Source organism: Spermophilus citellus (assembly GCF_964194105.1).
Source record: "Spermophilus citellus genome assembly, chromosome: 7".
NCBI lineage: Eukaryota > Metazoa > Chordata > Mammalia > Rodentia > Sciuridae > Spermophilus > Spermophilus citellus.
In genome coordinates this window covers 155,275,577-155,298,758 of record NC_138188.1, presented here as the reverse complement: position 1 = coordinate 155,298,758, position 23,182 = coordinate 155,275,577, and the positions used below count along the sequence as shown (strand labels likewise).

At 36.5% G+C, this 23,182-nt stretch overlaps 1 protein-coding gene across 3 annotated transcripts in view; it reads left to right on the top strand.

Annotated features, from left to right (window-relative positions):
- Positions 1-23,182, top strand: part of TMEM50B (transmembrane protein 50B) — a 44,097-nt gene that overhangs the window by 16,185 nt on the left and 4,730 nt on the right. The window contains exons 2-6 of one of the 3 annotated variants that reach the window (XM_081300714.1): positions 5,810-5,942; positions 8,230-8,342; positions 9,909-9,976; positions 17,154-17,246; positions 21,952-22,009. In XM_081300714.1, coding sequence (XP_081156840.1) covers positions 5,844-5,942; positions 8,230-8,342; positions 9,909-9,976; positions 17,154-17,246; positions 21,952-22,009 — 431 coding nt within the window. In that variant the 5' untranslated portion in view covers positions 5,810-5,843. The remainder of the gene's footprint in view (positions 1-5,809; positions 5,943-8,229; positions 8,343-9,908; positions 9,977-17,153; positions 17,247-21,951; positions 22,010-23,182) is intronic. The other 2 variants (XM_081300715.1, XM_081300716.1) reach the window with 2 other exon arrangements.

The following is a 23,182-nucleotide window of genomic DNA, read 5'->3' as shown; positions in this document are numbered from 1 at the left end:
GATCCTCAGCACCACATACAAACAAAGATGTAGTGTTCGCCAAGAACTAAGAAAAAATAAATAAATATTAAAATTCTCTCTCTCTGTCCCCCTCTCTCTCTTACTCTCTCTTAAAAAAAAAATAACCTGAGATAATCACTTAAGAAAGTTTTATTTTGACTCATAGTTTCAGAGATTCCAGTTCATGGTTGCTTGGCCCTGTTGCTTTGGGCCTGTGGCAGCAAAGTATATCATGGTGGTTGTGGGTAGTGGAGGAGGCTGTTCACTTCATGGTAGCCAGGAAACAAAAAAGAGACAGGAAGAGCTGGGGTTCCACTAACCCCTTCATGGGCATGCCCCTCCCAATGACCTAACTTCCTTTCACTGCCTCCTAAAAGTTTTACCACTTCCCGGTAGTGCTAAATTCTGGGGACCAAGTTTTCGACACATGGGCCTTTGGGCCTTTCAAGGCAGTTTGGATCTTTTAACAACCACTGATCCAGTTCAATAATTTCTTTTTTGATTGGTCAGAGTCAGTTTTGTGAGAGAGCATACAAAGAATTTCCTTGATCTATAAAAGTCTTTTTAAGTTTATGAAAAGCAATTGTAGATGTATTACATCATACGGGAGGCTTCTGGGCAGGTTGCAGATGAGAAGAATCACCTAGTTCATTGTGTTAATTATGGTAACTTTTAAAAACTTTGTATTTTTCAAAAACATAATTCATTAGCCGGGTGCTGTGTCACACACCTATAATCTCAGCGGCTCTGGAGGCTGAGGCAGGAGGGTCACAAGTTCAAAGCCAGCCTCAGCAAAAACAAGGCCCCAAGCAACTCAGTAAGACCCTGTCTCTAAATAAAATACAAAATAGGGCTGGGGATGTGGCTCAGTGGCTGAGTGCCCCTGAATTCAATCCCTGGTACCCTCCCCTCCCCCCAAAAATATAATTCACGTTTAGCATAGCAAACTTCAAAAATATGCAAACAAAAAGCAAAAGAAACACTGATCCTATCAGTCACTTATATAATAACATGAAAGTACTGGTGTTTATCCTTCCTTATTTTCCCAGTGTTTACACATATATATGTCTACCACGCGGCCTGCGCAGTGGTTTCATTAATGAGGTTCTGGCATTAAGTTAGTTAGAAGAGATCAAAATAAAACACACAGACAGTACCTTATTTTACATTGCTAGGTCCGAGACGGCTCGCCTCCCTGTTTCCCTGCCTCCAGCCGCCCAGCAGGGCAGCGAGGATTACTCTGGGCTAGCAGGAGAGAGAGAGAGCGAACACGCCGGGGAGTAGCCTTTTATTTGGGGGGACAAGAGATTCAGGGGAGAATTCCATCCAATGAAGGTTGAGGGGGGGCTGCACTCCAAGGTCAGGGTCAGTGATTGGGTCTCCAGGGTCAGTGGTTACGCACACCCCCACACGGATGGGCTCTCTCATCAGGAAAGGGTCGGGATAACTCCGACACAGCCAGAGTGCCTCAGGCCCTTAACGGGAGTCACCCAATCACGTGTCAGAATGGCTCCCCACATATATGTTTGTGTGTTTATATATAAATACTATTAATTTTTTTCCTAAAAAGAAAATAATGCAATGGATAGCTATATATTTCCTGCTTTTAGAACTACTTATAATAGATTCATATATCGAAAATGAATTTCATTTTTATGATCTTTTTCTCAATATCATTCATTACCACCCTTATATTATTAAATGTATTTTTAGTTGTAGTTAGACACAGTACCTTTATTAGATTTATTTATTTTTATGTGGTGCTGAGGATTGAACCCAGGGTCTGCTCGTGCGAGGGGAGCGGTCTACCACTGAGCTACAATCCCAGCCCCTAAATGTTATCTTTATTTTGTTTATTTTAATTGTAGTTGGACACAATACCTTGATTTTATTTATTTATTTTTATATGGTGCTAAGGATGGAACCCAGCGCCTTCACATGCTAGGCGAGCATTCTACTGTTGAGCCACAACCCCAGCCTCTATCTTTTTATTTTTTTCTTAATATTTATTTAGTTGTAGAGGGACACACAATATCTTGTTTATTAATTTATTTTTTATGTGGTGCTGAGGATCAAACCAGTGCCTCATACATACTAGGCAAGCACTCTGCCACTGATCTACAGTTCAGTCCCTTATTAAGTCTTTTCTAAAACAAATTTTAAGCCTACATTAAGTAAACTATTTAAATTTTTTTAAAAAAATATTTTTTTAGTTGTCAATGGACCTTTATTTTATTTATATGCGGTGCTGAGGATTGAACCCAGTGCCTCACACATGCTAGGCAAGTGCTCTACCACTGAGCCACAACCCTAGCCCTGAACATTTGATCTATTATTGAACATGTAAATTTTATCTAAGTACTCTTTGCTTTCATTAAGTTCCTAAGGTCTATTATTTTATACTAAATGTTGTATACATGTTTCTCCTTGAAGGCAGGGAACTAGGTTAGTATTGCCAGTTTTCCTTAAATCAAAACTGTGTCACAAAATAGGTTTATCTTTTGGTAAGCATCAGTGATAAAACCCTCATGGAGGTTGATCTTCCCAGTTTAGAGTGTTGTTAGTACAGTAGCCTTTTCCCCTCCTAATTGCTTACTGTAGTGCCTAGGCTCTTGGTGTCTTAATCCTCTTCTCCTTGATGTTATTCAGTTAATTTCCCCTTTACACCCGATGAAACCCCAAATCCTTGATGAGATTCATATTAATCTTTAATGGAATCTGGTGCTTATCTTTCTCTAATTTTATTCCAAGCCACTTGCTCCACTAATTTACTTCACTTATCATGACTCTCTTTGGAATCAACTAATCCTTCCTTGCTAGAACCAGAGCTCTCCTTGTTTTGCATCTCCTTAATCTGATTAACTTTACTCAGCTTTCAAATTTCAGTAGGTTTTTAAGTTTTAGCAAATTTCAACTCTTCAGAAAGGCTCTCCTTGACCTCCCATTTTAAAATAGGTCTTCCTTTTATTCTCTCTGAGGATTCTGTGCCATTTCCTTCGTAGCTATTTGCATAAGTTTGTTTTGCTGTTCCTTTGCCCCCTCCATAAATGTCCATCCAGCTTAAGCCCTGGAGGGAGGAGGAGACTTTGGCTTATTTCATAAATCAGATGTGGAAATAGCTATATATTTCCTGCTTTTAGAACTATTTATAATAGGTTAATAAGAGAAAATGAATTTAACATTTTTTTTTTTTTTTTTTTTAGGTTTTGATAGACTTTTATTTTATTTATTCCTATACCATGCTAAGAATTGAACCCAGTGCCTCACACATGCTGGGCAAGAGGTCTAGCACTGAACTACAGCTCCAGCCCTTCATTTTGTTTTAACCTTCAGTTATTATCTTAAATTCAGGGTGACCTTCCTTGTACTTGCTTTAGTCAGTTAATATTTAATTCTTTATTAACACTTCATTAATATGTCTGCAGAATATCTTGATCTCATGTGTCCATAGTGCTTTTTGTTGAAACGGGTACTTAAAATATTGACTCATCAGCTTGAAATTATGGAGTCTTGATTTTGTACTTTGTCAGGATTTATCTGGAAATCCCAGAGTGTTTACTAATCCCCTCTCACTTGGTGGAGATTCAGACTCCAAAATGGAGTTTGTGGTGAGCAGTAGCTGGAATCTCCTTTTAGTTCTTTTAGCCATTTAGTTTTTTTTTTTTTTTTTTTTTTTTAATTTCCTGTTGGATTCCTTGCAGGCTCCTCCGTGCATCTGCTGTTCAGGTGTTAGCTAGGAAGTAACAGGAATTTATATTAAAGTATGTAGAGTTCTCTCTTCTGACCTGTTTCTTTTGAAGGTTTTCGACTATTTCCTGCTGCTCTGGTGTACTCCATCCTCTGACATCTGAAGCCAATAAGATTGCCACTGCACCACAGTTAACTCCCTGGGCTAGGAGTGGGAGTCATGGCCTTCCTCAAGGGGAAAGCTATATAAAACTGTGTCCTACTCATTGTGTTTTCCTTCTATCAAGGTCAAATCCCTGCTGGCACGCACCTAGAACCTCAGCTATTTGAGAAGCTGAGGCAGGAGAATGATAAGTTTGAGGCCATCTTGGGGAACTTGGCAAGACCCTGTCTAAAAATAAAAAATTCTAAGGAATGGGGGTGTTGCTCAGTGGTAACACCCCTGGGTTCAAGCTCCATTACAATTTTTTTTTCTTTTTAGAATTTTTGGTGGCTCTGAATCACCTATTTGAATATAATCTTTTTTTTAAAATTCCCATAGTATGTTACGCTCTAATGACTCTATTCATATTATCTCTTTCCTTTGTTATCTATTATTACATTGTAAATTAACTCTGAAATCTATGGGCTTAAAGCAGACATTTTGTTATGCTTCTCAGATTCTTTGGGTCAGGAATCTGGGAAGAGTATAGCCAAGATGATTATGCATCCATTTGCTGTAACTGGCAGCTCATCTGGGAAGGCTCAGAGTTTGGGTGATGCTATAGCTAGGACACCTGGAGGCGTCTTACACATTAAGGCAGTCCATGAGAGCTGTTGTCTGAGACCTCAGCTGGAACTGTTGGCCAGCACACCTACATCTGGTCTCACTGCAGCATAGGAGCCTTGAAGGTTGTACACAATGACTCAGGGTTCTCACACTGGTGTTCCAGAGAATCATGTAGAAGCTGGAGTGCTTTCTGTATCTAATCTTGGAAGTTACAGTGGCAGAAGGTACCTAGCATCACTTCCTTTATTTGGTTGGCCCCTCACCCCCATACTGGACATTTAACCCAGGGCCACACTACATTCTAGGCAAGTGCTCTATCACTGAGCACCTAGTCCTGTTTATTTATTTAGTTTGGTACTGAACCCAGGAGTACTTAACCACTGAGTCACATCCCCTGCCCACTTTTTAAAATTTTTTATTTTGAGGCAGGGACTCAATAAGTTCTTCTAGGCTTCGCCAAGTTGCTGAGGCTAGTTTTGAACTTGATATCCTCCTGCCTCAGCCTCTAGAGTCGCTAGGATGCAGGTATATGCCACCATGCCTGGCCCTTTGCCCTTTTTATTTTTAATTTAAAGACATGGTCTTGCTAAGTTTCCCATCTTGGTTTACAATTTGTAATCCTCCTGCCTCAACCTCCCCAGTAGCTGGGATTATAGGTGTGTACCACTATGGCAGGCCTGGTCAACTGGTCTTTATTGTTTATATGCAGATTAAGGGGTGGGGCATAGATCCACCTTTCTATTGGAGAAGTGTCAGAAAATTTACAGATTTACTGATAGGTCAGGTTTTTTTTTTTTTTTTTTTTTTTTTTTTTGTGTGTGTGTGTGTGTGTGTGTGTTGGGATCAAACCTGAACCCATAGCCTTGCTTTATTTTTTGGTACTGGGGTTGAACCCAGGGGCACTCAACCACTGAGCTACATCCCCAGCCCATTTTTGTATTTTATTTAGAGACAGGGTCTCAATGAGTTTAGTAGGACCTCACCAAGTTGCTGAATGTGGCTTTCAACTCATGATCCTCCTGTCTTAGTCTCTTGAGCTGCTGGGATTACAGGCATATGTCAGGTGGCACCTTGAACTTCTTGAACTTGCATGATGATCTAGCTTTGAGCTGCTCCCCCACCCCTTATAGGGAGGTGTTAAAACATTAGTGCCATTTAGCAAATAGTGAGCGCCCCCTTGTGTTGAAGCACAATCCTACGTACATCTTAATGCACATCCTATTGAAGTACTGATTTTTTTTCTTATTATAGTAGAATATGCTCTAAAGTCAATTTATGCTTAAAGCTTTAAGAAAGGAATAAGATATTTTACTTCTTAACATTTCAATAAGTTATTTTTTTTGTATGATACAGAATTTAATGAAAAACCCATGCTTGAGGACTAAGAATGGCAGGCTTCCTAGATAATTTCCGATGGCCAGAATGTGAATGTATTGACTGGAGTGAGAGAAGAAACGGGGTGGCTTCTGTAGTCGCAGGAATATTGGTAAGTGAGAGAGCCTGATTAGTGACATTTATGCTTCATGTTTTGCTCTGGAAATTAATGTTAGTTCCTTTGAACTGTAAGTACATTTCCAGAGCTATTTTATTTCATTGTTTATAAAGCTAATTATCAGGATTCTAGATACTGTTACAGAGTGTGGTAGGCCCTAGGTCTATTTTACTTCATAAATTTGTTAAATTTAGGATCTTTTCTTCAGTTCTAGTATTAATACATGTATTATTATAGGCAGTAACATTTTTAACATAATGATCCAATATGTATGTTACCGTCCTCAGACTCAGAATTTGATGTAACCCAGTTGTTGCGATTTACAGACATCTGTAAAGTCCTCTGGCTACCAGACCTGAAACCCAGCGGCTGCTCTGGGGAAGCACTGGGTTCTCTGTTTACACCTCAGCTATAGTGCTGAGGGCCGGAAGAGGAAGATGTGTGTGGAGGAAACTATTGCTTAATTTTCTTTCTCTTCGTTTTCTTTTCTTTCTTTCTTTTTTTCTTTTTCTTTTTCTTTTTTTTAAACATTTTGTTATTGAAAATGTGAAGAATATAAGCAAAAATAGAGATGGTATAAAGAGCTTCTCACCCCTCCCCATATACCTATCATATATCTTCAAAAAACAAAACAGAAACAAATCACAACCAATCTTTATCGTTTTATCAACCATGCCCTGCCTCCCAAGCATATTTTTGAAATAAATTTTAGTGTTTTACATTTTTAAGATTCATCTCTTTCATCGTACGGTTCTTTCAAAGTCCATAAAAAATCCAAACCAGATCAAATCAATTAAGGTGGAGTCGAAACTAAAGATAATTGTGAGGAAATCTGCATGCAGAATTCTTTTAGATGTTTATAAGTTTTTTTTTTTGTACTGAGGTAGAGCCTAGAGGTGCTTTTACCACTGACACTGAGCCACATCCTCAGTCTTTTTTTTTTTTAAGAGACAGTGTCTTGCTAAGTTGCTGAGGCTTTTTTCAAACCTTAACCTCAGATCCTCCTGCCTTAGCCTCCTGAATTGCTAGGATTACAGACATGCCACCACCCCAGTTGTTTTCTATTTTTGTCAATGTGCTCTTTAACTGTGTTGGCTAATATTTTGGGGAGGTTAGGACTGGCTTTTCTTTCTCATTAAATCCTTTTCAGTGGCTGGGGTTGTGGCTCAGCGGTCGAGTGCTCACCTAGCAAGTGCGGGGCCCTGGGTTTGATCCTCAGCACCACATAAAAATAAATAAATAAGGTATTGTGTCCAATTACACTAAAATATATATATATAAATCCTTGGGGCTCGGGATGTGGCTCAAGTGGCAACGCGCTTGCCTGGCATGCGTGGGGCACTGGGTTCGATCCTCAGCACCACATAAGAATAAAATAAAGATATTGTGTCCACCTAATCCTAAAAAATAAATATTAAAAAAAATCCTTTTCAGGTTTATTAGGAATTTTACTTCATAAGAGTTTGGAAGCTTTTCATGGATGTCTTTTAACAATTTTTAAAAATTTACTATACATTAAGGTTACATAATTTATCATGTCAGGAGTTTAGAAAATCATATACTCAATTTGTCTAAGAAATTCTTCAGGGGCTGCAGTTGTGGCTCAGTGGTATAGTGCTTGCCTCGCACGCACGAGACCCTGGGTTCAATCCTCAGCGCTACATAAAAAATAAATAAGTGAAATAAAGGTATTGTGTCCAACTACAACTAAAAAAAATAAATTAAGAAAAAAATTCTTCAGCAGCTTATTGAACTAGGTCTGTTCAACTTAGCTCACTCAGTTATGTAGTGTTTAGCTAAATAACATAAATTAAACAATTGTGGTCTTAAATAGTTTTGGAGATATGACAACTGACTCTTGGCACAACTCATTTGTGGGAGCAAATGAGGAATGTTAAAATTTGAGGATATTAAAAAGGAATGTTCTATAGAGAAAAGAAACATCAGATAATCAGGAAGTTGGTTATGTTGGTTAGGTAAAAGAGCTTGCATGTAATTGTGGTAGAAGAAACAGATAAGCCATTCCCAAATAAATTTTTTAATCTAGCGCTGAGAGCAGAACTTTAGAATCTTATTCAGATTTGATTAGATAGGTTCACTTCATCTGCTATAAAGAACAAGTAAACACGGGATTCTTACTTTTATATTTCAACATCCACAACTGAAAAGTAGAAATGTTTTGTCTCATTTATATGATCTGTAGGGAAAAAGGAGTTTTAAAGAGCAAATATTGTACTAAGCAAGAGTTTTTGTGTTTTAATGTCTTGGACTCTTTCTTAAGTTTTTCACAGGTTGGTGGATCATGATTGACGCAGCTGTGGTGTATCCAAAGCCAGAACAGTTGAACCATGCTTTTCACACATGTGGTGTATTTTCCACATTGGCTTTCTTCATGTAAGTATAAAGGTAATTCTCAATTCAAGATTATTTTTTAAAAAATATTTTCCTCTTAACATTTACTGCTTTTTTAAATAACTTAAATTTTATTGATGGAGTGTTCTCTGACATGATAAATTTAAATTTCCCTTTAATTAAGGTTTTTTTTTTTTAAACCAAGAATGAGTGTTGAATTTAGTCAGATATCTTTTTATCATCTAAAAAGATTATCATGTGATTTTTCTCCTTGTATTTGTTAAATTATTTTTTTAGTTACCAAGTTATATTTCTTCATGTTTTATTATCTTAATAGTAATGATAATATTATTTTTCTTGGCAATATTGATGGCATCTTAGATTTAATGAAATGTGTTGTATATCTGTACATTGAACTTTTACCATGGAGGGTAATTTTTATAAATGTGCTTCCTGACTGCATGTACTCATGTTTTGGGTGAGGGCAGGATTGACCTCAAATAATATTGGTCTGTGGCTTTTCTTTTTGATAAATCACTTTCAGGTTTAATGGTTATTTCACTTCATAAAAGAGTTTCACAATGTCTTCTAACAATTTAAACATATATTAAACATAAAGATTATATAATTTTCTTATTCTGTCAGGAATTTTAAAGAAAGGTTATATTATGGAAAACAAAACTGTTCTAATATTTCTTCACACTGCTAAGAGAAGACAGTTCCTGTCTTCTTTTTTTTTTATTTTTTTAAATATTTTATTTATTTTAGTTATGGGCGGACACAACATCTTTGTTGGTATGTGGTGCTGAGGATCGAACCCGAGCCGCACGCATGCCAGGCGAGCGCGCTACCACTTGAGCCACATCCCCAGCCCCAGTTCCTGTCTTCTTAATGCACCTTACTCAAACAAGGAAATTGAAGCTGAATCAAGTATCCTGTTTATTATATGTGACCTAAGATTCCTATCATTTTAAGAAATGGATCAGAGAAAATCACTTAAATTTTAGCACAAAGTGAAACTGTTTAACTCTTTTTTTCCCCTTTTCTTTTATGATATTGAGATTGAACCCAGGCCCTTACATGTGCTAAGTACATGTTCTACAACTGAGCTACACTCACAACCCGTTTTAACACTTGTTTATAATGAGAACCCTAAGATGGGATAACTAACCTGAATCATTCCTGTATAACTGTAAAATAGGCAAAGAGATGAGAAAATTGATTGCTTTCCCATAATCTCTGGAGATAAATGATAGAATCTCTTATAAAAAGTATATTTTCTGAGTGACCATGGGAAGAAAATAAGACTTATTTGTATCCACTAGGATTTTTGCTAAATTACAAGGCGTGTTTAGGGGGCTGGGGCTGTGGCTCAGTGGTAGAGTGCTTGCCTAGCATGTGTGAGGCACTGGGTTGGATTCTCAGCACTGCATATAAATAAATGAAGAAAATAATGGTGCATTAACATCTTAAAAAATAATTAAAAAATGTTTAGTTATTTAAATACTGACTCAAGTTAGGAAAGAATCTGTTTTCCTTCTAAGTGATAGGTAAATACCTATGAGAATTTTAATAGCATGAAGCTCACTGGATCATTTTGTGTTCTAGGATAAATGCTGTGTCCAACGCTCAGGTGAGAGGTGACAGCTATGAAAGCGGCTGTTTAGGAAGAACAGGTAAAAGCACTTTGAGCTATTTAATGGATGCTAGCAAAATAGGAACTTATCAGCAGAAAAACCAACTTCTTATGAGTCTTTATACTGGTAATAATGATATAGAACATTTTTCATTTTTAATTTTTCTTATATTTATTTTTTAGGTGTAGATGTACACAACACAATGCCTTTATTTGTATGTGGTGCTAAGGATCGAACTGGGGTCCTGCCCATGCTAGGCGAGCACTCTACCGCTGAGCCACAATCCCAGCCCTAGAACATTTTTTATTAACTTTCAAACAAGTTTTAGTGTTCTTCAGGTTCTTAAGAAAGTTAGTCCTGTTTTGTCTTGTTAAACTGCCTGTGGTTTATAAAATGTTGTGTATAAAATGTTACTATTCAAAATCAATATATCATGGACTCTAGGTTACTCTTATAGTGCTAATGATAGGTTTAATCTTTTCCATAATGTTGACCAATGATATTACGTAGGAGATAGCTGGCTTTGGTCACTGACAGCATGGTAATGAACATGTTAGGGCTACAGGGCTTTTCATGTTCAATTCTGATTACATGAGTACCCACCCCAATAACTGCAACAAAATTATTTAGAAGAGACATGCTGTTTGTGTACAAATAAATTATTTTTTGGTAATTTGAATTCTTTTGAATTGTCATCCAATAGTATTTTTCCTTTTTTAGGTTACAACATGTTCTGTTAGTATCCAGGGGTTTGTTTTCAGTGGAGTTTCAGTACCCTGTGTAAAAGGCACAGGTGAGGAATGATTTCTAACCTACAAGGAGCAGGGAGGGTGATTTTGGTCATGGTTGGAAATTTGGAGTAGGTGGGAAAGGCAGTTTTGAAGAATGATTAAGAGTCATAACAAATACTTGTAGAACGGTCACTGTACACTAGGGATTTCCTATGTGCTTTGCAGCATTAACTCACTAGTTATCATAATACTCCTATGAAGTAAGTTCTCTTATTGTCCTCATTTGTAGATGAAGGAACTAAGACTCGGAGAACTTAATAAATAACTTGTCCAAAATCACAAAGCATGGATGTGGTGGAGCCAGGATTGAACATTGACTATCTGGCTCCAGAGCCCTTGCTTTAAGCCATGAAGGTGTGCTTATTTCTAGGATAAAGCCCTGTGGTTCCTTTGGCTGAATATCATATAGTATCTTTTATTTATTTTTGTCAGCTTGATTGAATATAATTTATGTACCATAAAATTCACCAATTTAAAGTGAATTACTTTGCTGATTTTTACAGTTTGTATAATTACTGCTACAATCATATGAATATCTTCATGCTCTTTTGTAGTTAATCTCCTTCCCCCCACTTCCTGGCTACTGCTTATCTGTTTTCTAACACTGTAGTTTTTGCCTTTTCTATACTTTCATATAAATGGAGTCATATAGTTAACATCATAACTTTTCAAACCAAATAAAGGAGTTGTGAATAACTTAGCTTTCTTTCTACATGATGCTTTAAATGATATAGATTTTATAGCCTTATTGCTACTGAGATCTAAGCCAAAATTGGAAAGGGAAGGTATAGTGACAAATGACAGATAAACCTAAGGTAAAAGTGCACAATACAAACATTTGTGTCTGTGTGTTTGTGCACTCACTTTTTAGATGTGTATGCTCACACTTGTGTGTGTGTGTGTATGTGTGTGTGTGTGTGTGTGTGTGTATGTATGCATATACTCACTCAGCAGTAATGTCAAGAATGAGGGAGGGCAGCTGGGTGTGGTGGAACATGCCTATAATCCCAGTTTGTGAGACTGAGGCAGGAGGATTGCAAATTTGAGCTCAGCCTGGGCAACTTGGTGAGAACCTTTCTCAAAAAAAAAAAAAAAAAAGATTAGGTATAGGGGCTGGGGTGTTGTGGCTCAGTGAAGAGCACTTGCCTAGCATGTGTGAGGCACTGGGTTCGATCCCCGGCACCACATAAAAATAAACAAATAAAGGTATAGTGTCCATCTACAACTAAAAAATATTAAAAACAACAACAACAAAAAAAAACAAGACTGGGTGTAGCCCAGTGGTAGAGCACTAGCCTAGCATGCATAAGGTCCTGGGTTCAATCCCCAGTGCTGCCAAGCTAAAAAAAAAAAAAAAAAAAAAAAGAGCAAGAGAGGGTGAAGAAAGTAGCAGCAGGTATTAATTAGCAAGTGAAAATGTTGTGTGAAGAACATACAATAATTTATTTGGTCATTTTTATTTTTTTGTATTACTGAGATTGAATCTAGGGGGCCTCACCACTGAGCCACATCCCCAACTTTGAATCAGGGTCATATTAAATTGCCCAGGCTGGCCTTTAACTTGTGATCCTCCTACCTGAACCTCTCAGGCAGCTGGAATTATAGGTGTGTGCTGTTGCACCCAGCTCTTTGATTGTTGTCATCAAAGAATGTTTCACAGACATTGCTATGGATGGTTAATATTATCTCTTTTTTTTTATAGAAAAATAAAGATGGAGTTTGTATTTCCCTTTGGGTCTATGTCTAGTTCCCAAGTTCATACTTTTTACCCTCACTCAGTGATTGTTGCTGTTTTGTTCTATGGGTTAAAATTCACATTTATGTTTATATGTGGTACCAAGTTTTATCTAGTGCTTCAAAAATTAAGGGTAAACTGTTTTATAGTCCCTACCAAGTTTTCACAGTACTTAAATGTATTTGTAAACTATTTAATTCCTGGAAGAATTAGTAGGAAAGTATCAAAATAATAAATATACTATAAATGGACTATACTAAATGTACTATAAATATTAAATAATAAAGCTATAAAAAGGAACAGAAAGTAGGTGGAAAAATCTTTGTACCTAAAATGTGGGACAAGATAGATGTTCTTAATTGTTTGTTAACCTTAACTCTGAGCTTTCTGGTAGCCAAAGCAAAAGAGGGAACATGTTATAGTTTTATTTTTTGCTAAACAAAAGCACACTTATTTTTTTCACATTTTTTATTGATGCATTATAGTTGTATAAAATGGGATTTGTTGTTACATATTTGTACATGCACATAATATAACAATATAATCTGTCCACTATCACTCCCTAGCACTTCCCCTCTCCCTCCTTTCTTTCTATCTCTTGGTCCCTTTCCTCTACTAACATTCCTTTGATTTTTAGGCAATCCACGCCAACTTTCTTTTCCTTTTTTTTACTCTAGTTTCTGCATATGAGAGAAAACTTATAAGCCTTGACCTTCTGAGTTTTACTTATTTTGCTTAACCTGAAGGTCTCCAGTTCCATCCATTTTCCTGGAAATGACATAATTTCATTTTTATTTATGACTGAATAGAATTCCATTGTGTGTATATACCACACTTTCTTTATCTACTTACCTGTTGATGGACATCTGTGCTGGTTCCGTAGTTTGGCTGTTGTGAATTGTGCTGCTATAAACATGGGTATGCCCATATCACTGTAGTAAGATGACTTTAATTCTTCAGGATAAATACTGAGGAGTGGTATAGCTGGGTCATATGGAGAGTCCATACTTTAGTTTTTTGAGGAAACTTCATACTGATTTCCATAGTGCTTGTACTACTTTACAGTTGCGCCCGAAGTGTTTTTCTTCATACCCTCTCAAGCGTTTATTATTATTTGTATTCTTAATTAAAGCCATTCTAACTGGTGTGAGATGAAATCTCAGGGTGGTTTTGATTTGCACTTCCCTAATTTCTGATGATGTTGAACATTTTTTTTCATGTATTTTTTGGTTGTTTGTATTTCTTCTTTTGTCAAGTGTTTGTTTAATTCATTTGCCCCTTTATTAATTGGGTTATTTGATTTTTTTGGTGTAAAGTTCTTTGAGCTCTTATGTATTCTAGATATTAATCTCTGTCAGAAGAGTATCTACCAAAGATTTTCTCTCATTCTGTGGGTTCTTTCTTCACATTACTAATTGTTTCCTTTGCTGTACAGAAGCTTTTTAATTTGATGCCATTCCATTTATTAACTCTTGGCATTATTTCCTGGGCTTCAAGGGATACTATTAAGAAAGTCATTGCCTGTACTTAAAAGCTTTTCTTGTAGGAGGAGTTGCATAGTTTATGGTCTGATTCCAAGGTCTTTGATCCATTTTGAGTTGACTTTTGTGTAGGATGAGAGATAGGGATCTAGTTTTATTTATCTACATATGGATAACCAGTTTCCCCAGTACCGTATGTTAAAAAGGCTGTCTCTTTTCCAGTGTATGTTTTTGGCACCTTTGTCAAGGATCAGATGACTGTAAATGTGTGGGTTTGTCTCTGTGTCTTCTATTCTGTACCATGGTCAGTGTGTCTGTTTTTATGCCAGAACCATGCATTTTTGTTACTATGGTTGTGTAGTATAGTTTGAAGTCAGGTATTGTGATATATCTAGCATTGTTTTTTTGAAATTGCTTTGGCTATTCTGGGTCTTATATTCTTCCAAATGAATTTTAGGACTGTTTTTTTCTAGTTCTGTGAAGAATGTCATTAGTGTTTTGATGGATATTGCATTCTGTATGTTGCTTTTGGTAGCATACTCATTTTTCAAGATAAATTTTTTTCTTGTTTAATTCTATTAGAAAGTTTAACATGTATGGGTATATGTAAAGGACATGATGGAAAATAATTACAAGGTTTTTAAAAAATAGTTCCTTTTATCCATTTTTAGATAAAAGCTATGATTATATACAGTTTAGAGGAAGTTGTCTTTCTCCAAGGAATGAAACTTAATTATATATTTCTGGAGAGCTGCTGCTTTGCCTAATAAAATTAAATCAGCTAGAGGTCTATTTCTTTAAAAAATCATCCATTCTAACCATGCTGAGTTTTTTTTTTGTTGTTGTTGTTGGTTTTTTTTATGGTGCTGGGGGTTAAACCCAGAGTCTTGTGCACATGAGGCAAGTACTCTACCAACTGAGCTATATTTCTGGTTCCTATGCTGAGTTTTGATCAGCATTTCTTGCCTATGTGTTGTCTAAATATATGGTATTCATATACACTTAGTAACAGAATAACTGCAGTTGAGGAAAATTTAGTTTCCAATTATGAAAATTGGCTAAGATTTTATTTTCATATCATCAGAACTTTGTTACTTTTCTGACAGACTGATGGGCAGTCATGTGCATGTGAAACAGGGTCTGACACAGTATTAACCAGCTTCCTTAAAAAACGTGCTGAGTGCACTTGGTGTTCAGATGATTTTGTTATTGAGATTCTAGAATTCTGCACAATCCAGGGTTGAAGAGACACTTCTGACCTTGACCTTTCCAAGAGAATGTGGTATAGGTTGGCTGCCTCAGATGTAAAGAGTTTGAATAGTAGCAGCTATTTATACCATATTGAGGATGGTGTACTTTTTAGAAGCTTATCATTGATTAAAAAGAGAACATGTAGGTCCTTGTTCATTTCTTCCTGGTGATGGCTATCTGCAGTACACATATGATACTTATAATAAAGCAATTATATTGATGAATATATAACAGGATACTTTTCCAGTTAGGGTTTAATAGATGAATTTAATTGAATAATTAATTACCAAGGCAGTTTGCCTAGTTTTCTCAGATACTAATTCCTCTAGCTAGTAAAAAGGTAACTTTTCTTTCTTTTTCCCTTTCCAGGTATGATTTAATCCCTTTTAGGGGTTTATTTTTTTGGTATGAGTGTATTTTTAATTTTCAGTTAATTACTATAATAGATTTATATAAATATGTGCAAAATATATATTATTTTTTATTGATTGTTCAAAACATTACATAGTTCTTGACATATCATATTTCACACATTTGATTCAAGTGGGTTATGAACTCCCATTTTTACCCCGTATACAGATTGCAGAATCACATCGGTTACACATCCACTTTTTTACATATTGCCATACTAGTGTCTGATATGTTCTGCTGCCTTTCCTATCCTCTACTATCCCCCCTCCCCTCCCTTCCCCTCCCATCTTCTCTCTCTACCCCATCTACGGTAATTCATAAGTTAACTCAAAATGGATCAAAGAGCTTGATATCAAATCAGAGACTCTGCGTCTGATAGAAGAAAAAGTTGGCTCCGATCTACATATTGTGGGGTCGGGCTCCAAATTCCTTAATAGGACACCCATAGCACAAGAGTTAATAACTAGAATCAACAAATGGGACTTACTCAAACTATAAAGTTTTTTTTCTCAGCAACAGAAACAATAAGAGAGGTAAATAGGGAGCCTACATCCTGGGAACAAATTTTTACTCCTCACACTTCAGATAGAGCCCTAATATCCAGAGTATACAAAGAACTCAAAAAATTAAACAATAAGAAAACAAATAACCCAATCAACAAATGGGCCAAGGACCTGAACAGACACTTCTCAGAGGAGGACATACAATCAATCAACAAGTACATGAAAAAATGCTCACCATCTCTAGCAGTCAGAGAAATGCAAATCAAAACCACCCTAAGATACCATCTCACTCCAGTAAGATTGGCAGCCACTATGAAGTCAAACATCAACAAGTGCTGGTGAGGATGTGGGGAAAAGGGTACACTTGTACATTGCTGGTGGGACTACAAATTGGTGCGGCTAATTTGGAAAGCAGTGTGGAGATTTCTTGGAAAGCTGGGAATGGAACCACCATTTGACCCAGCTATTCCCCTTCTTGGTCTATTCCCTAAAGACCTAAAAAGAGCATACTACAGGGATACTGCTACATTGATGTTCATAGCAGCACAATTCACAATAGCTAGACTGTGGAACCAACCTAGATGCCCTTCAATAGATGAATGGATAAAAAAATGTGGCATTTATACACAATGGAGTATTACTCTGCACTAAAAAATGACAAAATCATGGAATTTGCAGGAAAATGGATGGCATTAGAGCAGATTATGCTAAGTGAAGCTAGCCAATCCCTAAAAAACAAATGCCAAATGTCTTCTTTGATATAAGGAGAACAACTAAGAACAGAGCAGGGAGGAAGAGCATGAGAAGAAGATTAACATTAAAGAGGGACGAGAGGTGGGAGGGAAAGGAAGAGAGAAGGGAAATTGCATGGAAATGGAAGGAGGCCCTCATTGTTATACAAAATTACATATAAGAGGAAGTGAGGGGAAAGGGAAAAAGAAACAAAATATATATTATATAAATAGTGTTTCTAGTGTTCTGTATTCTTAAGCCATTACAGAGCTGCAAAAATGAACAAAATCATAAAGCCTCTTATTTATACAGGTGCTCGAGTTTGGCTCTTCATTGGTTTCATGTTGATGTTTGGTTCACTAATTGCTTCCATGTGGATTCTTTTTGGTGCATATGTTACCCAAAGTAAGTATTACTCCTTTATTTCATAGGATAAATTCAGATGTCTTTCATATTGGACTTAGTCCACCTGGAGTAAAATTTAGTGTAATTATTGAGTTAGCTGGAAGCTATTCCTCTGCATGGGGAGTCGCTAGTCATTAATAAAGCTTATACTGCGCAACAGGATGGCTTCAGTTAGGAAATCCCAGCCACTGACGAAGGCTGATCTTTCAGCCGTCTCTGGAGTTTTGATTCCTTTCCTTATCTTGGACAGCCAGTCTCTTCCACTTGAGGCCATTTACTGGGGGTTACTCTGGTAAAAATGAGAAACCAGTATAGATCTGTAGTTAGTTCTCATCTACACAATTCTGAAATCCATAAAATGTTCAAAATCAAGTTTTTCATCAACTGGTTTGACAGGAAAACCTGACCTAAAATGACAGGCAGTACAATAGGGTCTTTATCCCATTTAATGTATTTAAATGTTTTATTGCAAGAATGAATTTGAAGCCAGGCAGTGATGCACGCCTATAATCCCAGCTACCCAGAGACAAGAGGCAGGATGATCACAAGTTTGAGGCCAGCCTCAGCAATTTAGCAAGATCCTTTCTCAAATTAAAAATAAGGCCAGGCATGGTGGTGCATGCCTGTAATCCCATCACCTTGGGAGGCTGAGGCAGGAGGATTGAGAGTTCAAAGCCAGCCTTAGCAAAGGTGAGGTGCTAAGCAACTCAGTGAGACCCTGTCTCTAAATAAAATACAAAATAAGGCTGGGGATGTGGCTCAGTGGTCAAGTACCCAGGAGTTCAATCCCCAGTACCAATGAATGGATGGATGGATGGATGGATGGATGGATGGATAAGTAAATAAAATAAAATAATAAGAGCAACTTGGAATATAGCTCAGTGGTAAAGAACCCTGGATTTAATCCCCATTATAAAAATAAATAAAACAAATTCAAATATGTTTGATTTGGGGGATGCTAGTTCGGACCCACTGGGGGTGCTATGTAACATACATGTTTTATGTTTCTGTTCTTAAATCTGAAAAATTCTGAATTCTGATGCTTATCTTGCCCTCAGGATTTCAGACAAGGGCTGTGGATCCAATATTTTCTACTGACATTCTTTCCAACTTAAGCCTGTTCTTTTTAAGTTTCTACAAAGAGGAGTTTTTAAGGGTAGGAGCAAAGATATGTGTACCCTTCCTGCAGAAACAGTTAATGTAAAGAATGTGCCTTTATATCACCATTTTGAATATTGTGACTGTGCCAGGTGCAAAAGCTTTTCATCCAGGTTGGAGTTAAAAAGCGGAGTCCAATCTCTCTGGAAGCATCCAAGAGCCTGTTTCATGGGCTCTTCCCAAATATAGGAATTGGTTTCAGAGAACATTTATTTGTCCTCTGACCTCTCTACCTCTGGAATCTCTTTGTACTTCCCTAATGGTCACATATTTTTATCCTGACCCACAGCTGATCTTTGAATACTTTTGATAGTATTTCTTAAATCTCATTGATTGATACTGATCATTCCAAAGATTTTTGGAATGCCTTTGTTTTTCATGTGGTACAAGTTTTAATTGAGAGTTCAAGAGGACTGTGGTTGACTAATATTTAAATAACATTGCTCACCAAATAGATCTAAAGTGTGTTATTTTAGTTAATTAAAAATATGAATAGAGCTGATCATGGTGGTGCATGCCTGTAATCCCAGTGACTTGGAAGGCTGAGGCAGGAGGATTGCAAGTTTAAGGCCAGCCTTGGCAATTTAGCAAGACCGTGTCTCAAAATAAAAAATAAAAAGGCCTGGGTATGTCTCACTGTTTAAGCATTCTTGAAGTATCCCCAGTACCCCAATAAAAATTACTGATAGAAGGCTGGTGGTACAGCTTAGGGGTGGAGGCCCTTTGGTTCAATCCCTAGCATCCAAAAAACATACACTAATAGAGCACATGGTTCTAGGATAAAGATCAACAGAAGGAAAGTACTTTTTAAAAAATAGCTGCATTGACATGAAATTTACATAACCTATAATTCATCTATTTAAAGTGTACAATTCAGTATTTTTAGAATATTTACAGAATTGTTCTCCCAGTTGAGAACATTTTTATCACTCAATAAAACATCTCATGCCCATTATGCAGTTATTCCCCATTACCTCTCTTCCCCAACCCTAGGCAACCACAAGTGTATCTGCCTATTTTCTATAGGAAAATATATTTTAAGCCCATTTTATCTCTGACTCAAGAAGGGTGAGTTGCTATCACTGATTTCTTTGAAAGGTCTGTATAGTTATGTTAAATGAAAACTTGACACTTGAACAGTTTATTTGGGCAAAGAATGATTCATGAATTGGGCAGTACCCAAACCATACAGGTTCAGAGAGCTTCATCCAGCAGCAGGAACAGCAAGCTTAATAGGCTGAACACAGAAGCAAAATAGAGAAATCTTACATTATAAAGAATACATTTCTAAATTAGGTTTCAGTTTGTATACTGAGGTAAGTTTTTGGGTACTTTTTTGTAGTTTGATGACCTTCTGCTTATTTTAACAGTTACTTCAAGCAGCACATAACATTTTCCAGTTTCTATAGTGAAAATGGGAATAACTTGTCATTTCTGTAAGGTGTGTAGGGAAGTGTTTTTTATAAAGGCTGTACACTCATTGGCTCTATCTTAATCTTCAAGAACTAGTACATTTTTATTTTTATTATTTTTTTAATTAAAAAAATTTTTTTAGTTGTTGATGGACCTTTGTTTTATTTATTTATATGCGGTGCTGAGAATCAAACCCAGGGCCTCACACATGCTAGGCAAGCACTCTGCCACTAGCCTAAAAACTAGTGCATTAAAAAAAAATTTTTTTTAGTTGTAAATGGACACAATATCTTTATTTTACATGGTGCTAAGGATTGAACCCAGTGCCTCATGCATTCGAGGTGAGCACTCAACCACTGAGCTCCGACTCCAGCCCCAAGAACTAGTGCATTTTGAGAAATTTCTTAATTATGGGTCTCATCTTATTTCAACAGCATTGCTCATTTTATGTAATCTTCTTCTTCTTCTTCTTCTTTTTTTTTTTGGTGCTGGGAATTAAACCCAGGGCCTTGAGCATAAAAGGCAAGTACTCTACCAACTGAGCTATATCCCCAGCCTATAATCTTCTATTTATATTGTGAATATACTTTTATTTCAGAAGACATTTATTACATGTTTCCAATCTTTTACTGTACAATTTTTTTAAATTGTTAATATTCATAATAGCAGCTGTAATTTATATGTATGTAGGTTGAACATCACTAACAGGAAAACCTGAGATCAAGAATGCTCCAAAATCAGAAACTTTTTAATTGCTGACATGATGTCACAAGTGGAAAATTTTACACGGCCTCATGTGATGAGTTATAGTCAAAACATAGGTGCACTGAAAATATTGTATAAAATCACCTTCAGACTATTATTGTATAAGGTGTACATGAAACATAACTGAATTTCTGTTTAGACTTTGGTAGAACTCCCAAATTATTTCATTATTATGCAAATATTCCAAAATCTGAAAAAATATGAAATGTGAAATGGTTTTTGGTCCTGATTATTTTGGATAAGATATATTTCAACCTGTACCATTTAAGGAACCAGGTACCTAGACAGTATACATAGACATTCATTTAATTTTGACTCTTTGTGGGATAGATGCCCATAATACCCATTTTACATATGAGGAAACCAAGATGTACTGAGATTAAATAATTTGCATAAGGTCATATTGTTTATTAGTCCATGATAGAATTAGGATTCAGTCCCAGGAATTGGGGTTAAACTTGGAACTCTCTTTTGTTTGCTATGATGCTTAAAACGAAAAGTTAAACCAGTTTCTTCATCCTGTCCAGTATTTTTTAATTAATCTGTATAGTTTAACAAAAGTTAATTATCCAAAAAATTTAAGTAGTTTCTGCTTTTTTTTCTCTTCCTATGAAAATAGAAACTATTTCCTCCAGGATAGAGTCAGTGAAAAAAATGATATAAGTCATATTTGTACAATATAACTCCTGAATTCATGAAAGAAAATACATTAGAAAACTATAAAAAATTAAAATTTTATTTTGTATCTTTCTATCATTTTAAATTTCTAGAGAATTGCTACATTCCAAACCCCATTTTATATTTCTGTATTGGTCATAGGAAGCAAAGGGACAAGCTGGCCAGGTGTGGTGGCACATACTTATATCTTAGCCATTCAGGAGGCTGAGGAGATGGCACGTTGGAAGCCAGCCTTAGCAACTTGGTTAGACCCTGCATCAAAATAAAAAATAGAAAGGACTGGGGATGTAGCTCAGTGGCAAAATTCTCCTAATCTTAACTCCAGTATTCCCCAACCTCACCAAAAAACAAAACAAAACAAACAAAAAAACCCTGATTCTTTAGCACTGGTTTGTTTTGTTTTTGAAACTGGGTCTTGTTAGATTGCCCAGGCTGGTCTCAAACTTTTGGGATCAAAATAGTTAAAACCATAGCAATTACTTTAGACAAAAAGAAAATCTGCTAAGAGCCATCTTTGGGAGAATGAAATTGGTGTTTTATTATTTCAGTTTCATTATGGATGTCTTAGAGTTGGTGTATTAATAACAGTAGTATGTTCTAATATGTAGAGTATGTCATTATGATTGTCACCGACTTTCTTACTGCCATTTGTCTTTGTAATCTTCTAATCCATTTTACTTTGCATGTGCAGATACTGATGTTTATCCGGGACTAGCTGTCTTTTTTCAAAATGCTCTTATATTTTTTAGGTAAGTTGCTTAATTTCTTTACTTCTGTAACACAGAAATGTCAGTTCTTCTATAAGAGCAGCATGTGCATGGAACATACAGGAGTCCCTTGTATTAGTTAGAAAGGATAGGACTGCTTGAAACAATAAAAAAATGCCACTATTACATAAGAGCACATACAGGCCTTTTAATTAGAGGTCCTGCCATGTGCCAAGACCTCAGCTGGATACTTTATATATATGTTACCTTTTAATTCATAATAATATATATGTTACCATTTAATACTTCAATATATGTATAACAGGTGTTAGTCCCATTTTATAGATAAGGAAATAAGGTTCAGAGCTTACTTAACGATACCCAGATAGTAAATGCAAGCAGGGATTTGAACCTAGACACTTGCTTTATTAAACTACAACAAAAACAACACATGTGTACCTTTATGAAAAATAAGAAAAAGGAAAAATTAGAATTAATACATAATATGCATGTTATATCCCAACCCTGATAGGATTTGAGCTTTCTTTTCTTTTTTTTTTTTTAAAGAGAGAGTGAGAGAGGAGAGAGAGTGTGAGAGAGGAGAGAGAGTGTGAGAGAGAATTTTTAATATTTATTTTTTAGTTCTCGGCGGACACAACATCTTTGTTGGTATGTGGTGCTGAGGATCGAACCCGGGCCGCACGCATGCCAGGCGAGCGTGCTACCACCTGAGCCACATCCCCAGCCCCGGATTTGAGCTTTCTAATTGAGTTCTTAAGATAAATTGAAGCAGGTATAAAATGATATTACAGGTGTGATGGTGCACATCTGTAATCTTAGCAACTCAAGAGGCTGAGACAGGAAGATTACAAGTGCCAGGCAGCCTGGGCATCTGAGTCGATCCTATCTCAAAAATAAAAAGGAAGCTGGGCACAGTGGCATATACCTATAATCCCAGTGGCCTGGAGGCTGAGTCAGGGGGATCATGAATTCAAAGCCAGCCTCAGCAACTGCGAGGTGCTTAGCAACTCAGTGAGACCCTGTCTCTAAATAAAATACAAAATAAGACTGGGAATGTGGCTCATTGGTTGAGTGCCCCTGAGTCTATTTCTCAGTACTCCCTGCTCACCCCCCAAAGTGTTCTTTTAGGGGAAATCTTCTAAGAAGCCTCCACCTCCAGAGTGACACCTGTATTATTCTGTGTTTCAGAGCAAA